General features: G+C 38.1%; 1 protein-coding gene across 1 annotated transcript in view; it reads left to right on the forward strand.

Annotated features, from left to right (window-relative positions):
* Positions 1 to 2,363: 2,363 nt before the first annotated feature.
* The window catches only part of LOC107595301 (14-3-3 protein beta/alpha-A-like), a 20,040-nt gene continuing 585 nt past the window's right edge, over positions 2,364 to 21,818 (forward strand). The window contains exons 1-5 of the mRNA XM_016285662.1: positions 2,364 to 2,465; positions 4,474 to 4,779; positions 12,680 to 12,803; positions 18,982 to 19,145; positions 19,286 to 19,381. Of these exons, the coding sequence (XP_016141148.1) occupies positions 4,486 to 4,779; positions 12,680 to 12,803; positions 18,982 to 19,145; positions 19,286 to 19,381 (678 nt within the window). The 5' untranslated portion in view covers positions 2,364 to 2,465; positions 4,474 to 4,485. The remainder of the gene's footprint in view (positions 2,466 to 4,473; positions 4,780 to 12,679; positions 12,804 to 18,981; positions 19,146 to 19,285; positions 19,382 to 21,818) is intronic.

Raw genomic sequence — 21,818 nt, forward strand, 5'->3', positions numbered from 1 at the left:
AGAGCTGTATTACACACTGCATAAACATCAAATGGAATCAGAATTTTTAACAGTTTGTTTAAGCCAATTAACCTTACATGTATTATTTATTGTTGCAAAGTCCAGAACATTTAAGCCACCATTTTTATATTAATTCATAATAACTGTCTTCATGTAATGTATTTTATTTTTCAAAATGAAGTCAATGAATATTTTGTCAATTTCTTTTCATAGTTTTTTTCAAGATGTTAAGCCATTGCTGCATAAATAAGTCTAGAAATACCCTCTGCCTGTGTAATTAAAACTCTACCCCTTAAACAAAGGTCTCTTATAAGCCAATGATTTAACGTCTTTTAATTTTTTTTTCAATAATAGAACTAAAATTTAGCAAGCACCTTCTTTTCTGGTCTTTGGTTATCAATATTCCAAGATATTGAACCTCATTCTTTAAGGGAATTATAGCTAGTTTCGAGACATTCCTTTATGGCCATAAGCTCATTAGCCAAATTTAAGAATACCCCAGATGCTCCTGAAAATTTACACAGATATCTGATTCTCATTTTGAATAAAGAGAGTAGTGGCTAATTGTGTAATTATTATCTCTCTATCAACAATAGCGATATAATATGAGAGGAAAGAAGCTGACTTACTAACAAAAAGAGGTATGGCGATAACAGGGCACCCCATGCCTAATTCCTTTAGAAATATCAAATCTAGGCTGACTGACTCTTACCACAGCAAAAGAGAACACTTATATGCAAATCAGCATACTGAAATGTGTTGTTTGGTGGTGTCAGGAGCCTTTGTATTCCTGTCATCAAGATATTATATCATAAGCATAAGGTGAAATACTTTTATGTAAACTATGTGTTTGACAATAGCAAGCTACAGAAGCATTTCTGGAAAAGGCATCTACACCCTTTGCAAAGATAACGACTGGAATTTTGTCTGATTCACTAACATTGTTCTCTGCATAGTTTTCTCTTTTTAGTGCACTAACATAACCACACTATAGTGTCGGATGAGTCTCTCACGTTACTTTGAACTGTCATTCTCTGAGTGCTGTACTGGGGTGTGACTTTAAGAAAACTGAAAAACCTGCCCTACTAGTTACAGAACAAACTCGGTAATCACTGTTCACATTCAAATGAAACTGCTGTTGCATTTGTTAGCACACACACTGGTTGTATAAATGCTTCGGTCTCACTGTGGAGTTAACTTGCACCAATAATACAGAGTTTTGCCCCGAAATAGGTTACTGAATTCATATCTGATGGGAGGACATGTGACAATGTAGAAAATAGACTCATTCCCCATGGAAACAAACTGGAGTAGTGCAGAATTAGCTCCTCTACTACCAAGCAAGCGCAGTATGGCCTGTGTTCTAATTTTGCTCATGATGGTCTCTTCACAATCGCCATTCCATGATTTTCAGAAAGAAAAAAAATTATTCATTACAACTACCTAGTTGCAAATAGAAATATTTAGGCATAGTTCAATTCAAGAAATGTAACAGAATTAAAAATTTTTGTGGAGGATTTTTATATTCATTATACTTTTAATAACACCATTTGAAGCACTGAATTATGTGAGGGCCCTCATTAAGCAGTTTTCTAAATATAAATATTTGTGACCCTGGGCCAAAAAGGGTAAAAAAAAAAATTATATTGAGATTCATACATCATCTGAAAGCTGAAATATGCTTTCCTTTGATGTATGGTTTGTTAGGATAGGACAATATTCGGCCAAGATACAACTATTTGAAAATCTGGAATCTGAGGGTGCAAAAAAAAAAAATCACAATATTGAGAAAATCGCCTTTAAAGTTGTCCAAATAAAGTTCTTAGCAATGCATATTACTAATCAAAAAATAAGTTGTGATATATTTTCGGTAGGAAATTTACAAAATATCTTCATGGAACATGATCTTTACTTAATATCCTAATGATTTTTGGCATAAAAGAAAATTTGATCATTTTGACCCATATAATGTATTGCTGGCTATTGCTTCAAATATACCTGTGCTACTTATGACTGTTTTTGTGTTCCAGGGTCACATTTGTCATTCATAAGCTATCCAACCATCTTATTGATGTGCACACTTGTAAACATGGAACAAATTGACTCATCTCCAAACTACGCAGTTAATAATACACTTTACATTCTTTTCGGATTTTAATAATAAAACATAACCTAAACGGATAGACCTTGGTGGTATAATTTATGGAAACAGGCGGGCGTGGATTCGTGGAAGGAAAAGTGGTACGCCACTGAATCACGAACAGGCTCTCGTGCAATCACAGACAACGTGAGGTCAGCCGTCGCCTTGGTTACCCTTGACGTCACGTGGCCCAGCCTTGTCTCGGCTCCTGGGGCTGGTCTGATTGGAGGGAAACCCCGTGGATTAGCACGACCGCCGTGAGAATCAGCTGTGAGCAGCGGTTAGCTTAGCTCCGACAGGACAGTCCTTATTCCCAGACACTCAGGTAAGAGAATCCGCCAGATCTGGATATATTCCATGCGCAATAGTCCTGTTTTATCATTTGCGATGAGATATGAAATTCAAACGGCGATGGACGATGCAAGGCACATGACTGAATAGCTAGTGATGCTAACGTGCTGAAAATGAACAATAAGCCTTTGCTTGGCAGATCTAGGCCGCCCGTTTTTGTTTCCTCCTCTTGGTATGTTATCTGATGTGGTCGAGATTGCATTTAAAGTGATGGCTAAAATGACACGTTGTAGGGTTTAGATCATACTCTGGTCATCAGTTGCAGTTTTCTGTGCATCCTTGCGTAAAATAATGTTTCAGTGCATTTTTGGTGCTGATACAAGCCGAAGCCTTTCTCTCATCCGAGTCCTCAATTCTGCCACTGTTAATTCAGTCAACTCTACTTGCTCCTGTTATGGTAACACATTTAACGAGTCTCCGTCTATCTTCGATGGTTTCTGGCAATTCGGTTGATATTATCAGACGAGCTTCCAGCATGTCTTTTAATCGAGAGACCCGCCTGACACACACCGCCTCCATTTGCCTTATCAGTCTTACCGACACACAGTACTTGGGCAAATCATTAAAAACGCATTAGTGGTGTCCTGACATTACATATAGCAGCGGGGTTTTTTTTTTTTTTTTTTTGCTGTGAGGTCAGTCAGCCATGGAAGATGGGCAGGGCAGTCCTGCCTTCATCATATGGCTTAGCCACCAAGCTAACTTGCTTTAAACCTGAAAGCAGCAGTAAAATATGTAACCATGACATTTCAGCTTGCCACATTTGATGTAGTGCGGGGCAGCGCTGTTGTTTGTATGCATTGCACCATGAAACATTCGTAATAAACAAGTCCCACGGCTGTAGTCTGATGTTGCTGGTTAAGCTTTGTGTAGTCAGCAAGTCACCTAGTTTTTAGCGCATGGAAACTTCGAAAGGGATAGTTCACCCAAAATGGTCTTTATTTACATACCATTATGTCAAAACCCGCTTAACTGTATTTCGTGAAACGCGTTCATCAGAATTTGACGGACTGACAGCTTCAGTCGCCATTGACGAACATTGAGCATGTTTTTTCTTTACAATGGAAATGAATGGTGACCGAGGCTGTCAATCTGCCAAACATCTCTGTTGGTGTTCCACGGAAGAAAGAAAGTCATGCGGGTTTGGAACGGCATGAGGGTGAGTTCAAGATGACAGAATGTTCATTTTTTTGAGGGTGAACTATCCCTTTAAGACATAATATGTAAAGCGCGTGAATGGGTAGCTATGAGAACTGGGCGTGGTTGTCGAGAACAGCACATCCGCATATTTCTTCGCAATGTAATGCGCCCCTGGAGGGCAAATACTTATGGTCTCTCTTTTTTTTTTGCTGTGTGCAAGATTGGCAGCTAGAATTTTTGATGTTTGCAGAGTGCTTTTTGGTAACTTCCGTTTCTCTTTTGTTTTCCCTTTTTTTTGATATTACACCGAAGGCTTTCTATAATTTAGATGAAAGTAATGGTGCGCGTAGATAGCAACTATTTGACGGGTTGTTGTATATTTTGTTGTATAATGACGAAAACAATGTTATATATATTTTATTTATATAATATGCATGGCATTATATAATGTGCATGGTCAGAAGAGTAGCACAGCAGCACATCTTGTGATATCTGATATGCCAGCAAAATTGATTCACTGCTGTGGAATTTTTCAGCACTTCCGCAAGGATGTTTGTCCAGTGTTCTTGCATATATTCAATAATAAAAATAAATGGATACATAATAAAAGGACAGATGACGCAAACTGACCATAGATAAATATTACAGCACGTGTGTGTGTGTATATATATATATATATATATATATATATATATTTATTGTTTGTGCAAAGCTCTTCAAGTTCATTTAAAGTTGTTTTGTCTAAAACTAAACTTTCAGGGTAGGTTTGTAGGTCGCCTGTTTCACCTTAAATAAATCAGATTCGGTGTCTGACTGAACTCTGTAACTCTCGTTTTCCCCAGCACTGAGCAGCCATGGACAAGAGCGAGCTAGTGCAAAAAGCCAAGCTGGCCGAGCAGGCAGAGCGCTATGATGACATGGCAGCCGCTATGAAGTCTGTCACTGAGGGTGACATTGAACTGTCTAACGAGGAACGCAACCTGCTCTCGGTGGCTTACAAGAACGTGGTGGGTGCCCGCCGTTCTTCCTGGAGAGTGGTCTCCAGCATCGAGCAGAAGACGGAGGGCAGCGATAAGAAGCAGCAAATGGTCAAGGAATATCGGGAAAAGATCGAGAAGGAGTTGAAGGACATCTGCAATGATGTACTGGTAAGGATCTTACAACTGAGATAATCCCAATCGTTTTTATTCTTACCCAGGGATACGCACAATATACGCACATTTGCTCTTGTCCCCGTTTCTTTGTTCCAAGTGTTGATGGGTAACGCATGTTGATAATCCTGCTTGCGTTAATTACTCAACATGAGCAAGGCCCTCTTTTAGCCAAGCCTATTAGTCCAGGCCTGATCTCATTTGTTCCAAAGCATGCACAGGTGTCCTTACCTTGGGACAGTTATTGTAGCCCTGATGACAGATTTAAGGGGTCAGGGTCTATTTAACTTATGTTTCAGCCTACAGAAATGACAGTTTTATATAGATTCTGTAGAGCACGGAATTCACATTGCATAGACTTTATGTAATGAGGTTCCTAAACACTTGCCTTAACATTGTGCAGACTGTATATAAGGTGTACTTGTGCTTAAGAACACCATGCTGTTATCTAAAATGTATTCTTGTGTCATTTGGGAAGAATTAGAGATCCGAAAAAGCTAGAGCATTTTGCTTGATACAGGCTCCAGCTGGTCTAATACCTGTAAACTATTATTTTGAATTGGAGGTCATACACAGAAAGTGGGTTCACAAAAAAGCTGTGATATTTGAATTTAGGGTGAAATGTGTCTATAAATTTAAAGTCATTGTGAATCATTGTTGGCAATTCACTTTACTTCTGTAATGCAATGGATTTTTGAGTGTAACAGTATTCTCAATGTAAAATATATTAATAAGGAGATTGAAAAGTTATCCTTTCCATCCCAAAATGGAGACATACTTAGTGAATTTGCTAAAACATTGGTTATTTATTTATTTGTCAGTTAGTTAACATTAAATAGCTTGCACATTTTAAGTAATGGTAGTGGAACAGAAAAGATGTTTGTAAATGTTTTGGATATAAGAATTATCACGAGAGTTGTTAAATTTTTTATAATATTTGGTTAAGTTCAAATAATTTAAATTATGGTTAAATTCACCTCAAAAAAATATTATCAAAAAACAGCTTAGTGTAAAATAAAAAAATAAAACGTTCAAAAATGGGTTAGTAAAATAAAAGTAACTCATCTGTTTGTTTCTTTTGTTTTTATCTCACCTGTTTTTTGCAGTTGTGCCAATGTGAGTTCAACCAGTGAAAAAACACTTGAGTTGTGCTAATAACGTATCACCAAGTCCTTGAACATTACAGAAGACATGAGTTTTAAGTCCACTTCAACTCAGTAAGCCATAAGTGAAGTCCCCTGAGAAACATACTCACTCTGAGACTTCGACCAATGTCTGAGTAAGTGAGAGAGGCAGCTAATTAGCTTTTAGTAGCTGCTTTGGTGGGAGAGAAGAGGCTATGTAATGAGGTGTGGGAAATGAAGAGGCCTCCAGAGAGCATGAGGATGGCTGAACTCCACAATGTGGCTGTGGACCAAACATGGGCACAGTACAACACTTAACTACAGCTGCTTGTTGATGAGCATGACTTTTCATTAGGACAATACGTGTTTTCTTATCTTTCTTCTTCATCAGGTCCTGGTGACGATGAGCTCAAACCAAAGTAGAATAAGTATTTTGGCCAGGGTGCCTGATGTGTTGAAGGGAGGGGATAAATTGACTTTGTGTGGACATAGCATGAAAGTGGCTGAAGGCCACAGGGCTGTGTTATCGCACAGGTTGAGTCACCTCTAATCCCATAATGACAGCAGCTGAGCTCCTGTTTTTTGGGCCACTGACCTGCAGCTCTCCACGTTACAGCCAAAGGGACTTTACTTTCACCACTTTTGCATTTAGGAGAATGAAAGGAGACTATGATTTCATGTTAATTCCTAAATATTATGTAACTTAATGTTCATTTAGTACTTTAAAACCCTTACACTACATCCTACCCAGGCATGATAGGACAAGATTTCAGTGGCATGTTTTTTTCTCTATGCCGAAAGCAAAAATGCTTTGCAATGCAGCAAAATCACAGCCAATTAGAAAAGTACATGAACATGTATCTCTCGGTTTTCACACTCATAATGCAAAACACTTGCCTATTTACTAAAGTCAGTTTTTCTCCAGCATCATTTGTCAAATTAAGAATTTATATAATATTATTATATTCTAATTCGTTTGGCTTCTAAAACACCAGTGTGAATGTAATTTAGACAGACAGTATATCACAACTAAAAAGAGGGTTGAGACCCCTTTAAAGTTCAGGTACAAGTTGTTCTGTTGCATTTCTTTATGTAGTATATTAAGAAACTACTTGCTTGTGTCTGACATAGCTATGGTGTTGTCACGTTTACTATAGCTCAGTGTTTTTTTTGTTTTTTTTCCAGCAAACTTCAGTCATTTCAGTAGCAATCCAATCGAATGGGAATTTTGCGTGAGGATGAAAGATTTCCCCACACCGATTTCACAACAGTCACACAGATTCAGAAAACTGCTTGATTTGAAAGTGACCTGAGCTTTACATCACTACACTAATGACAATAGACAATGGACTTTTTTCACAAAATTTAACTGAAGTTTCGCTAATGTGAATGTAGCTTTATATTGTGCTATTTTATATGGATCAAGTGGTGAGTGGCAGTTGGCAAATCACACTTTATTATCACTATCTACACATCAAATGAAAAGATAAAACCGCTCACCTGACACAAGCTGCTGTGATCTTCCATCCACATGTCTCGACTTGATAAAGACGATGGGGAAGCAGATGGTTATGCAAACCCATAACTGTGTCTGTCAGCTTAGAGCTACATTATGGAATTGTGTTCTGATGCCATGCATTGCTCCCCACCATTGAAAGCACAAGTAGGTCATTGGTTCATCAGTGACATGTGACTTAACAAGGTTAAATGACCAATTTGAATTGGAATGCCTAAACGATTCCTCAGATTATGGAAATCCCTGCATCTTTTGCACCTATAAAGTCCTGTGATTTTGACCTTTGATGTAATAAAGGTCACAGACTTATGAGATGAGAGGGCTTTCACACAGAGCAGCATTAACTACACAGAGCCGTTGTTCACTGACGAGTTGCGCAAAACCACGTTCATGTTCGCGCGATTTTTTACGCAGCTCGTCAGTGAACAACGGCTCTGTGTAGTTAATGCTGCTCTGTGTGAAAGCCCGCAGGTGATGGAGATTTACCGCTGATTAAAGAACCGACTTTCTGACAAGATGCGCGTTAAATATCGCATGCGATTTATCGTGCAGCCCTACTCCATATTTATTAGAGTGACATTGACCGAATCAATTTGCTCCAATAAGACTTCCTCCATCATTATGTAATATGATATTACAATATGCGCAATTATATTCATATGCAGTAAAGCCGGTTCTTTAATCAGCGGTAAATCTCCGTCACCAATAGGCACAATATGTAATTTTTGCCGCTAGAGGGTGCGTATTCAAAAGAAACAAAGGCGTAGTTTGATGATGCCGTGACTGAGTGTGGAATCATGGGAGTTGTCGTCTTCATCCACACAGCTGAAGCAATCCGATGGGACTCAGGCAGAAATCATGTTAATGAATGAGCTAATGTATTAAAGGGGTCCTATTATGCTCTTTTACAAAGTCTTGATTTTGTTTTGGGGGTTTACTAGAACAGGCTGTCATACTAGGTTGTTCGAAAAACACATTATTTTTCATATGTTTTACATTATTACAACACCTCTCTCCCCAGTCTGGCATGAACGGCTCGAATAGTTCCTGTATCAAATGAAGGCCCGCCTTCTGAAAGACGCAATGTGCTGTGATTGGTTAGCTGGGCCAGTGTGTGTTGTGATTGGCTCCACTCGGCAGTCGGCACCTGGTCGGGAAATGTTATGCCCCTTACCACAGCCGCCTGCGAGCTTCAGTGTAAATATTGCGTCAATATCAAATCAATTTGAGCGTGAATTAAACCCGGATGATTGTAACTGCTCTAAGTTTGTCTGCCTTGGGAAAGCTAGCGTGTCTCCAACATAGTGATAACACTCGTTGCCTTCTCTAGTGCAGCTCAACCAGGTCTCATCCCATTCGTCAATATTTGTCACAAATCCCGGAAAATATGTGTTGTAGTACAAACGAGTCATTCGTTGTAGTTTTTGAAAAGTGATTTCTGTTAAATAAAATATCTCCTTTTGAAGTGAACTTTGTAACTTTGCAGATCTTTTTTATGCTCAAACAGCAACATTACAGACTAACTAAAGTTGAAAAAGTGAAAAAGCATAATAGGACCCCTTTAAAGATTTATTAACGTCGTAGTATGAAGCAGGGTGAGGCTGAAAGCCCTCGAAGCAAAACGAGGCCGCTGAACGAGCACGACACACAGCTCGAAAGCAGCGGAGCTTTTATTATGCCACAGTCGACTGTAGGCATGGGACGATAACCGGTTTCAAGGTATACCGTGGTTTGGAAAAGTCACAGTTTCAAAACCACTAAAATTTTCCGTTATACCGTTCCTGCGGTATGCACAGTTTATTTTACGTGTCATCAAAGACGGAAAGTGCAGGACTCCCTCGGTTGTGTGCAGCGACGAGTGTAACGAGTCACATGACTCCTCCACCTCCGGTTGGTGCGAGGCTGCGAGCAGTCAGTGAGAGTCAGCTGTGTGTGGGATGGCCAAAGGAGGTGAATTCCTGGAACTTTTTCCCCCGTCGAAAAAGATGAAGTCTGCTGTATGGGAATTTTTCGTGTGACGTAGACTAACCATGTTCCGTACAGATGATGTTTTAGCACCGATCGCTAAATAAATACTTCCAGGTCGTACATAAACTACATATGTGTCCTCTTCATTTCTCCCTCTTTCACCCCCGATCAAGACAGACCCACCCGCCGTTTGTTTCAGTGTTGAAATAAATACTATTTGGCTTGCTACCGAGGCAGATAACATGGCTAATTAACTAGCTAACGTCAACTAGTTTACTCCCTCACATTAACATTACTTCACAGAGCGAGGAATAGCAGACTAAAGTACTACGTTTCTGCGATTTAGTACAATAATTAAATTTAGCTGGTATCACGTCAATACTTTTAAGCCTCCTGCCAATGTTTACATCTGTTCAAAATCACGACATTTAAAAACAAACAAACTGCTGGCTCTCAGGTGTCTTTGCCACTGTTTGAGTGTTGTACGGAGAAAGACTGTGTGAGTGCGTGAGTGAGCGTGCGTGAGTGAGTGAGTGGGTGTGTGTGTGTGAGAGACAACAAGCTCTTTCCTTATGTGTATGTGCACACATCCTCGTACCTCACCGCTCCAAACTTAATCCAGGAAAGGTGAACATTACTGCATCATAACTTGGACTGAAAGAGGAATGTGTAGAAAGTCAGCATGTCTGAACTTTGTAACTTTGCAGATCTTTTTTATGCTCAAACAGCAACATTACAGACTAACTAAAGTTGAAAAAGTGAAAAAGCATAATAGGACCCCTTTAAAGATTTATTAACGTCGTAGTATGAAGCAGGGTGAGGCTGAAAGCCCTCGAAGCAAAACGAGGCCGCTGAACGAGCACGACACACAGCTCGAAAGCAGCGGAGCTTTTATTATGCCACAGTCGACTGTAGGCATGGGACGATAACCGGTTTCAAGGTATACCGTGGTTTGGAAAAGTCACAGTTTCAAAACCACTAAAATTTTCCGTTATACCGTTCCTGCGGTATGCACAGTTTATTTTACGTGTCATCAAAGACGGAAAGTGCAGGACTCCCTCGGTTGTGTGCAGCGACGAGTGTAACGAGTCACATGACTCCTCCACCTCCGGTTGGTGCGAGGCTGCGAGCAGTCAGTGAGAGTCAGCTGTGTGTGGGATGGCCAAAGGAGGTGAATTCCTGGAACTTTTTCCCCCGTCGAAAAAGATGAAGTCTGCTGTATGGGAATTTTTCGTGTGACGTAGACTAACCATGTTCCGTACAGATGATGTTTTAGCACCGATCGCTAAATAAATACTTCCAGGTCGTACATAAACTACATATGTGTCCTCTTCATTTCTCCCTCTTTCACCCCCGATCAAGACAGACCCACCCGCCGTTTGTTTCAGTGTTGAAATAAATACTATTTGGCTTGCTACCGAGGCAGATAACATGGCTAATTAACTAGCTAATGTCAACTAGTTTACTCCCTCACATTAACATTACTTCACAGAGCGAGGAATAGCAGACTAAAGTACTACGTTTCTGCGATTTAGTACAATAATTAAATTTAGCTGGTATCACGTCAATACTTTTAAGCCTCCTGCCAATGTTTACATCTGTTCAAAATCACGACATTTAAAAACAAACAAACTGCTGGCTCTCAGGTGTCTTTGCCACTGTTTGAGTGTTGTACGGAGAAAGACTGTGTGAGTGCGTGAGTGAGCGTGCGTGAGTGAGTGAGTGGGTGTGTGTGTGTGAGAGACAACAAGCTCTTTCCTTATGTGTATGTGCACACATCCTCGTACCTCACCGCTCCAAACTTAATCCAGGAAAGGTGAACATTACTGCATCATAACTTGGACTGAAAGAGGAATGTGTAGAAAGTCAGCATGTCTCCAAAAACCTTGTTGAGCTGCAGGTTTAATGACTGCATTTTTTTTTTTTTCATTTAGAAGGATTTAAAAAAAAAAAAAGAATTTATTTATGTTCTAATTGTTGAGCTGCAGGTTTAGGCCCACTTAAGTGACTGCACTTAATTTAATTACGAATAATTGAATTATTTATTGTAATTATTTAGCCTGTCATGTTTATAGAGTGTTCCAAAATGTTCTCTGTTTCTTAAAAATAAAATGTATTGTGTTCAGTGGGGAATTTTTTTTTTGTTTTTTACCCAGACATTTAAAAATAACATATTTTAGAGCTGTAATCGCGATACCGTGAAACCCTGATATTTTTATCTATGGTTATCATACCGTCAGAATCTCATACCGGCCCATGCCTAGTCGACCACTTCCGCTCCTTCCGGAAAGCAGCGGAAGTAAGCAGTGCTGTTTTATCATACTAGATACATTTGAACGTTCTGTTATAATGCTACTCTGTGCGGTCGTCACCTGTCTAATAAAATGCATAGCATATTAAAGCGTCTTTGGTGTTTCCATGTTTTCTACAAAACAAAAGAAATCGAGGGTGTATGACGTCATTGGCAGGTGACAGAATGACACTATAAACACGGTCCGTGTCACTAGTTAAAATTGCTTATTTCTGTGGATTTAAACATTCTTCGAAACATTTGGGATAATGTAAGTACACAAGTCAGCAAAATATATAAAACTGTTCTAGTGGTTTTTTGATATTTAAAAAAAAAAATCTTACATATTGTGCCTTTAAGGTGGTTTGGCCATCATTAAGGTGGTTTGTTAGGGTGTCATTGGAGAGTTTAAGGATGCTTGTGTTGCAACGATGAGCTTGTGGCTCTGTTCAGGGTGACTACAATCAGGCCAGTCGAGTTGTGAACAAGCCCAGCAAGCTCAATGACCTACTTCCACGAGCTCTAGCTCACACAGCATAGTCAATTTTCCCATTCTCCCCTTCCTCCCTCCCTGCAACAGAAAGTATCAGAAGCATCTGTGAAACTGCAGTCTTGCCACAAGCCGTCGGGCCTCTGTCAGCCCTAAAGGCAATCCAAGGTTGTCGTCTAAAAATGCCCAGAATGCTGAAATTCTAGAAACCACATTGTTGGGACTGAGTGAAGGGTATTTTACTGTGAAGGGTGTATACTGTAAATGGCATCCCGGTGCCGGACACATTTTGCTCAAGAGGTTCCATGGTTTCACCTGGGCCTCTTTTTGTAACATGTTGTCAAACTAGTTTTACAGAGCTCTATCTTATCTGTTCATCTCTTTACTACTGTTGACTCTTGTTCTACTCTGGACTACTTCCCCCTTTCCTACTACCACACTGAAACCAGGACATGAAACCATTTGACAAACCGCTAATATGAATTTTCTCTTTTGTCTGTGTGTTGCAGGTTCTTCTGGACAAGTACCTCATCCCAAAGGCAACACCGGCTGAAAGTAAAGTCTTCTATCTGAAAATGAAAGGCGATTACTTTCGCTACTTAGCGGAGGTGGCTGTGGGAGAGGAAAAAAGCTGTAAGCCATTCTCTTAAGTCTATCCTTAATATTGAAGGGAAAGTTCATCCAAAAATGTACTCACCCTCAGGTTGTTCCATCCAAACCTGCATGACTTTATTCTTCTTTTCTCTCTTTTTTGGTCCTTAAATTGAAAGTTACTGTGGTCCAGAATGGTTTGTTTGGGACTTCATTGACTTCAGTGTAAACAAAATGTATTCTTTGTTCAATTAAATGTTAGAAGTTCTGCTGTGAATTTAGTAAATTTAAATGTACTAGAAAGATTGAGATGGATGTCTAGCACCCCCTGGAGCTCCTTATATCATTAATCTGGTTAACAATGCCAGATTGTGTTAGCTAGTTAATGATGTAGGCATTTGAACAATGCTGCATGGCTCTCAAAGCTGCGGTAGTGACTAGTCTCCACCACCTGCTTATGACCATACTAACTTCTGCTAAAAATGTAACGTTTCCGCAAAATGTTGACACAAAGCCAAGCTTGAGAGGAAGTAAGGGGGTGGAAATCTCGAAAGAGGATCTGTGTTTGGGGGGGTGGTGATCAGTTGTGGTCCATTCATAAACTCTGCCTCCCTCAGTGAAAAATTCAATAGTAAATGGTACCATGTTTTTGCCTCAAAAGTATTTTTTTATATTTTTTTGGAAAGTAATGAATACTTTTATTCAGCAAAGATGAATTAATTTGATCAAAAGTGACAGAAAAATCGTTTACTTTGTTACAACAAATAAACGCTGTTCTTTTAAACTTTTTATTCTTCCAAGAATCCAGAAAAAATGTTTCACGGTTTCCATAAGCAGCACAACTGTTTTTTTTCTTTTTTATTATGAGATGATAAATAATAAGAACAATTGTTTTTGAGCTGCAAATCAGCATATTAGAATGATTTCTGAAGTATCATGTGAGACTGAAGAATGGAGTAATGGCTGCTGAAAATTCAGCTTTGCCATCACAGGAATAAATTACATTTGAAATTATAATAAATAATTTGTATGTTATATTAGTTATTTAAATTGTAGCAATATTTCACAATATAAAAATTATGTATATTTGATCAAATAAATGCATCCTTGATAAGCATAAAACTTAAAAAATATATATATATAAAGAAACTTGCCGACCTCAAACATTTCAGTTGTAGTTTTAGGTAATTACCAGACACTGTTCGCAGGCTTATTCTATTTAAAGCAGATACTATATAAACCTTGAAATGGTTTGCTCTCCATTGTCTGTCTTGGTAGAGTCAGAAAGGAACAGGGCCGCAGTGTGCATAACAGGAAGAATCTTGCGGCAGCCTTCCTGTGCCAGGAGGTTGACAGGCTCTCAGGGTGTGGCTTAGGATTCAGTTATGGGAAAGAGAGAGAGAGAGAAAAAATAATAAAAGGAGGGTCTTTAGGTCTACAGGGGAAACGGTTAGCAGTCTGATTTCCTTCCTTCATTGGAACAGGTGCAGACATGTGAGTCCACCCACCTTACTGAATGAATGAGATCCTGTGTGTGGGTGGAGCTCCAGAGCTGCTTCACAGCTTGTCGGATTCCTGTTCTGTCTTGTTAAGAAGGAAATGGAATATAATTCCCTTTTTATATTGATTCAGTTGTCTCTCACTGAAGCCATCAGATGCTTAGGACTCACTGTACTCTTGGTACAATGGTGTTGACTGAAAGGCCCTTCATCATTCTAACAGTGTGAAATCTTATACCTAGTGCTAAGTTGTTAGCAACACATTCTGAAAATCTTGAGGTTTATTTTAGGGATGCACGATATATCGGCCACCATATCGGTATCGGCCGATAAATGCTCATTTTTTCTGTTATCGGTATCGGCCCAATAAGAAAATTTGGCCGATATCTTAAAGCCGATAAATAATGCATTATTTCCTTCAGAGACCCTTCAGAGACACTTCAGATGCGCGCTGTTCGTTTGCAGCCTTTTGTGCAATTGTACGTTGTAATATTGTGTTTATTTGATGTATATCTGATTTATCTCATATAGAATGCGTTTGGTTAAGTTAAAAGAGCGCTTCAGTTTACCGGTGATCGTCTTTAGCTCAGCGCACGCAGCTCAAACAGCAGTGCACAACATTAATAACTATGATTGGGAATGTCGTGTATATAACATTCTAATGAGAATATTATTATAATAAAACGTTGTGAATTCTTTGGGTTTAGTTGCCGTGTTTCAGCGCGTTGTTATGGGAAGAGCGCATCCACAACAGGATCACACATTCTGACTATAGCATGCAATAACTGCGTCATTTGTCATTTCATATATAAGTTGTAATATTATGTTTATGTTGTTTTAATATTAATCTCAGGATGCATTTCCTTGAGTTAAATAAGCTGCCAGCAAAACGCTTCAGTTTACCGTATTCATTCAGCTCTTCAGCTTCAGCACGCGCAGCTCAAACGGCTGCTGTTTAAAACAGTGGTATTAATTTGTTACTTTTTCAAAATCATTGATACATTATTAATAATAACAACCACTTGTATTTTTCTATTATTATTTTCATCAGCAATATGGTTTAGTAATTAAAATCATTTAATTATTGTCCGTGCAGAGACTATTCCGTTTTATTGATCTATGGCGCATTCATTTTGATTCTTTACACGTGTAATGATGTCCAATGACTTGTTTGCATTATTTATGCATTATTTTATTTGTAAGACTTTTTTATGACTAAATTTGGTAATGGGAGAGTAAAATTATTTTTAAAACATACACCGTTCAAACTAGGCTGCTTATGTTGAAGTGTTCGGGATGTGGTTTTTAATGATGAGACCTTTTTTGTAATCAGGCTCTCAAAAAGTATATACAAATTTGGATATAGATTTTTGATTTAACTTCAAAAATAAAGGATTATCGGTTATCAGTATCGGCCAAAATGTTCATATCGGTGCATCCCTAGTTTATTTGTGTCAAAGACTACCCACCTTTTTCTTCAATGTGGAAGTAAGCCTATGGGTGAGACTTCTGGTTCATTAGCCGCTATAGGGAAAAAACGAGAAGAATAACAACATGCAGTAAACAGTAAAACTGTTTGCACTACAAACCAGTGTGTTCATAATTAAGATAATACATTAAAATAATATGGTAAGACATACCAATTTTCAATATCAAGCAGCAAAAGGAGCGGTTCTATACAGCTAAAAATATCTGGATGCGGATGAGACCGGAAGCTAGGCCCATAGAATTTACAACTGGCCACGCCCATTTTTACGGCAAGAAAAAGGTGGATAGAATACCCAAGACGTGTCACTCGTATAGTTTTGAATGGGGAAAAATGTAGTGCTAATTTCGTTAATGAAGACTATAATGAAAAATATTTGCTGACGAGATTTTTTCCCATGACTAAGACGAGACGATAATAAGGTCAATAAACGATAACTAAGACTATATCAACATGCTATTTCGTTGACGAAATAAGACGAGACTAAAATGTATTCAAAAAGATACAAACTTTACCAAAAACCTCTTTATTTTCGTCAAAAAAAGGAGACAAAAAGTTATTGCGGTCTGGTCTACACGCCTCTACCACGCGAGCGTTCATGAGTGCGGTTGCCAGATATCAGGAGCTCAAATCCCCGAATCAGATTAATTACATTGATTCATTTTCTGCCCAGTGTTTTGCTTATTTTAAGCAATCTGGCAACCATTCGCACACGCTCGCTCCTCACTGCGGAAGCGCCGCCACCGATGATCTGAAAACACCAACAAACAAGCTGGAGTTTAGCAATCTAAATGAAAGTGTCATTCAGCAGGTCTGTGTCCTGTCATGAGATCTCGACTGTATTGTTTGCGATTGTGATCGCTGAATAAATGCACTTACTCTACCGCTGTTGTTTGAATAGAGAAATAGGCTATTGCCATTTGGATTTAGGCCTACTAGGAATTTCACTATTATAATATTTTTCGTTTGTTTTAGCTGTTGTCATAATGTAGACCGAGAGATTGCATAAGTATTTGGTATTAAATTATATAATAAAAAGCCTATAATAAATCAGTACAGTAGATGAGGTAAAATACACCACATTCTATTGATTTGTGCTTAATGGTGAAATTGCAATACCTGAAATGCAAAAGTAAATTTCTCAAATGATAACAATTACGATTGGAATTGAGAAAAAATATTTTTTAGCAGTTTAACCATTATACAGAATGACGAAAATGTGACTTAGATTTCATTGACTAAAACTTGACTAAACAAAAACAGGACAAGGTTGTCTAAATATTATAACTAAAATGTACATACGAGTAAGACTAAATTAAAAATGGCTGCCAAAATTAATACTGTACGGTTAATTAATAATAATCTTATTGCTAAAATGTCAAGTTTTCATTGACTAAAACTAGACTAAAATGTTGAGACTTTTAGTCGACTAAAACTTGACTAAAACTAAATAGGATAAAAACTAACAAGGACATTTTAACACGGAACTAAGACTAAAATGAAAATAGCTGACAAAATTAACACTAGAAAAATGCAACATTCAGTATGGCCGCTCTATCGAACGAAGCCCCGCCTTCTGAGCAAAAGAGCCAATCACTATTCGGTAAAGTGAGCGTGTCACTGCAGCTGCTGTTAGAGTTCCCGGTTGCTATAGAAACAGGGCGAATTCCAAAAAGAAGTGAGCATCCCTATGCCCTACTCCCTTCAAAGGGCAAAGCATTATTATTATTTTATTTAAATATTGTCTCATTGTGTCTTATTTACTATTAAACTTTTTAAAACTAAATATGCTTAAACGACCGTCTTAAATCATATTTCTATCACTGACAAAAAATTATTTAGTATCACATGAAAATAGACAAATTTAATCAGCCTATCCTACTTTTGTATGTGAAGTGGAAATCAACCCCAACTTTGCTTTAAAATGCATCGCAAGAGCTCCTAACTGAAGATCACATGATCACAAACAGAAATCACTTCCGTGAAGTGACCATTGCATGTTCCCTTCGCTAACGGACTTCTGGAAGGGCCCTTTGTGAAGGGATTCAGTTACAAATGGCGTTACCTTCCTGAAGTGCCCTTGAAGGGCACAAAAAAGCCGCTTGGAATTCGCCCACAGTCAACACTCTGAGACGTGCGGTTAGGACTGTGCATGCACACTGGCTGATCTAGCCTGAAAAATAAGCTTTTTTTAACGCTATTTGAGCAAAATAAACAACATTTATGATACAGTTGTTGTCAGATTTCATTGGTGATTTCAAATATGAAATTTAATCGTAAGCTTAGTGAACAGTTTTGGAGAATTTGATGTTTCCCCATTCAAAGAGATAGGAGCTGCCCTTGCATGCCCGAGAGGCGTTTCAAAGATGGCCACCGAGTGACATGACCTGCCTTAAATGGACTGATTTTTGTCTGCTAGTAGCAGAGTACAATCAAACAGAAATGGCCTCTTGAAGAAACAGTTGTGGCTCTTCATGTCTGTCAAATCATAGGTGACGCATAGTGAAAGCAGAGCAGAGACTTGCCTTCTACAGAGGAAATAGATCTAAAAATGTGTTATAAGCTAAAAAATATTTTACAATGGGTGATTGCAGTTATCAGGATGGCAGTGCTATTAAAAATGGCAAAATAAAAATAATTAGTGATGATTTAAATTGGTAATATATAGTAAATTGTAAATATAGTTTCATAATTTTAAATTGTCTTTTGTTGGTTGATCAGAATAGCTAAATTCTGACAGAATGTAATAGTGTAATATTAAAAGTGCCTAGTGCTGAGCTTTATAACACTTTCTAACTGAACTGTCCTAACTGGAAAGTTTGTGCTTTAATGCCCCCTAGTGAGAAAAGTCATTTCACTGGTTTACAGCAAGCTTTATAAGTGTTTGTTCATGTCAGCTGAAAATAATATTTTTGGTGCTTATTCCTCATTTAATTTTACTTTTTGAATGTATTCAAAGTTTAAGGAAAAGAATAAAGCAAAATCACACAAGTTGTTCTCAAGTTTAAATATTCAGCACATTAGCACAGGTGTGAGTGTGATAATTGCTTTTATAAAACAATTCAGTACCAAGTTTAAATTTCAATTTCAATTCATAGTTCAGTTTCAGTGACATTTTAGACATAAATGGTTACACAAATTATTCTTTAAGTTTATTATATAAATGATGTTTAATTATCATCAAATCTTGAAAATATGCAACTACATTCACACAATTTTCTCTTTGTATCTCCAGCTATCATTGGCAATTCACAGGAGGCCTACAAGGATGCCTTTGAAATCAGTAAGGCAGAGATGCAGCCCACACACCCCATTCGTCTGGGCCTTGCGCTCAATTTCTCCGTATTTTATTACGAGATTCTCAACGCGCCCGACCAGGCCTGTAAGCTTGCCAAAACGGTAAGGTTAACACACACCCACACAGACTAATAAACAATATTAAGAGTGTTACCCACAATTATATTGTCAATTCAAAATATTATCATCTTATGCCCATAACTTATCACTCATCTTGTTCTTGGTTGATCTTTTTCTCCTAGGCTTTTGATGAGGCCATTGCAGAGCTTGATTCACTGAATGAAGAATCATACAAAGACAGCACATTGATCATGCAGCTACTGCGGGACAATTTGACAGTGAGTTTCTCTTTAGTAGCAGGTTAAATTAAAACAGTTTACCCGGTTAATTTAGTCCAGTTACTAAATGCATTTTTGTGGGCTATAGGTCACTGATAGATTTAAAGCCCGTTCACACAAAGAACGATAACTATTAGTGTCCATAATAATATATACATGTATAATCTGCCGTTTTAAATCCTCGGGCTTCATACATATACACTTATGTAGAGAGATTGTACACTAATTACCTCAAAAAAAGAATTGAAAGAAACTGATCATTTAAACCAGGACTGTAAGTTGAATAAACATTTAATAAATAATACGTTTTTGTAACGTTTGTTTTGTTTTACTCATCTGCCACAATAATGTAAATGTCTGTTAACTGTTTTTTGGTTTGCCTCCAAAAAATCACAAATCAATATTTTTTTTGGTTTGAAGGAGCAGTACAAAACCATTTTATGAAACACATTTACTCTTAGACATATGCATGTTTACACCAGATAATCATTTATTAATGTTAAAGCTGAGAACAGGTTTTTTAAAATGATGGATATTCACACATTTATTCAATAGCCCTATAGCATGTAGGTTTGATGAGTAAATAATCCAGTCCAGTCCACACAGATTGATCAAATCAGTCATTTGAAAACAGCATGAGTGATTCAGCAGTACGCGTCTTCTCTCTTTGACTTTCTCTTCAAACGGCTTCACATCGGCGCATCTTGTCTGTGCTACAAGAGCCGCTGCATGCTGCGATACAAGACTTTCACTCGCATTTCGGGACAGTTGACAGAATTTTCACTTGCCTAATCGGGTCATTGTTGCATCGTCAGAAAATTGTATTATTTATTTGCACGTCTTTTTAAGCCATTCGGTACTCGCGTGCTCCAGAGGCCGTGCGCAGTCACATCCAAAGTGCGCTTGTGCGTATATAAAGCCACCTTGCCAGTACCACATTAAGTTTGCTACTAAATAAGCTCATCAGAACCCTGCACGGGCCTCAAACATATGCCCTAGTCTGGCCCTTATCCGACAGATTATCAGAATTACTGGCCCGTGTCTTTTTTCTCTTTCTCTCTTCCCCAATTACACAGCTGCTGTTGTAGCCATTAAAATAGTTTAGTTTCGTTTTTAATTGCAAAAGTGGTTATATATATTTTCGTTTCTTTATTACGTTAATTTAGAAATATGTTTGGAAAATGTTTTTGTTTGTTAAATTCAAGTTTTTGTTTTGTTAAAGTAACAACCAAGCGGCCAGTGGCAGACAGTGAGTTAAATATAGCCTATGTTTGATCAATTTAGCCTTCTCAAATCATCACCACTTGACTAAAATAAAATCTATAGGCCTATATAAAATGCTTAAAAAAACAATGTTAGCTTAAATGGTTAACCTAGATAAATGTGTGCTATTAGGCGCGTATCCAATCGTTTGTGCAGAGAAGCTAAAGCGCGCTTTGCAGGACATGGAGTCGCCAGCACGATCACTTGCATTTTTTCTTATAACAGTGGAAACAACCGTCATTTTTGCTCATAACGGTAAGAGTAATACATCATTCGGAACTGTTAAGGGTCTACTTTTATTTGTGTGCACTCATTATATCAGCCTACGTTGTGCTTTTTTAGAAAACAAACAGGATACGCTTTCTGCTGTCTCGGTCTTGAGCAGGAGCGCTTCACAAAAATGAACTGTTCAAAAATGAACACCTGATTCAGATCATCATGTTAAAGCACAGCACTTGCTGCTGCTGGACACTAAACACCGTCCGAGCCACTCTTGACAGTCGCGGTAACACAGCGGTCTCGGGTTGTTTCCACCAGTGCGGCAAATCTTTGTCGTCACCATAATAATTGATGGATATCTAAAACATAAAAATAAGGAGGAAGCAAGCCTGATGCCTGGCCCGTGTCTGAGCTATGACGTGAAAATTGTCCCGAAGCCATAAATAAGTTGGGGCCGTTGGGCTCAGGCTGAAATGCAGGGCTCTAAAGCGCAGCTTGTTGCATTTAAGCAGCAAAAATACACACAAAATGACACCAAAATGGCCATCCTGGCCACACAGTTAAATAAATGATAATATTCAGTGATGTGAAATGTGGAGTAACGTCTGGCGCAGTTGCAGCTTGTACTTATTACTAAAACAAGAAAGCAAACGAGTAGCATTAATAGTCATTCATTTTAGTTAACATATGCTATGATAATTTGAAAATATTTTTATTCTTATTGTAAAATAATGGAACATTTAGGTCATGAATATTGTCTCAAAAGTCATGGAAATTTATTGGTAAAAATGTGTACGAACCCTGTTTATTTCATTTGGTAAGTTGCAGTCTTATTTATTAGCGGTTTATATATATAAAAATTTTCCGCAATTATTTTCAGTCCTAGTTTCAAAGAAAGTTTCTTAGCATTCTTTTTTTTTTTTTTTTTTTTAATATCTCTGTTGTGTTTGTTAAT

Source organism: Sinocyclocheilus grahami, unplaced genomic scaffold (genome assembly GCF_001515645.1).
Source record: "Sinocyclocheilus grahami isolate Dianchi unplaced genomic scaffold, SAMN03320097.WGS_v1.1 scaffold11.1, whole genome shotgun sequence".
Classification (NCBI taxonomy): Eukaryota; Metazoa; Chordata; class Actinopteri; order Cypriniformes; family Cyprinidae; genus Sinocyclocheilus; species Sinocyclocheilus grahami.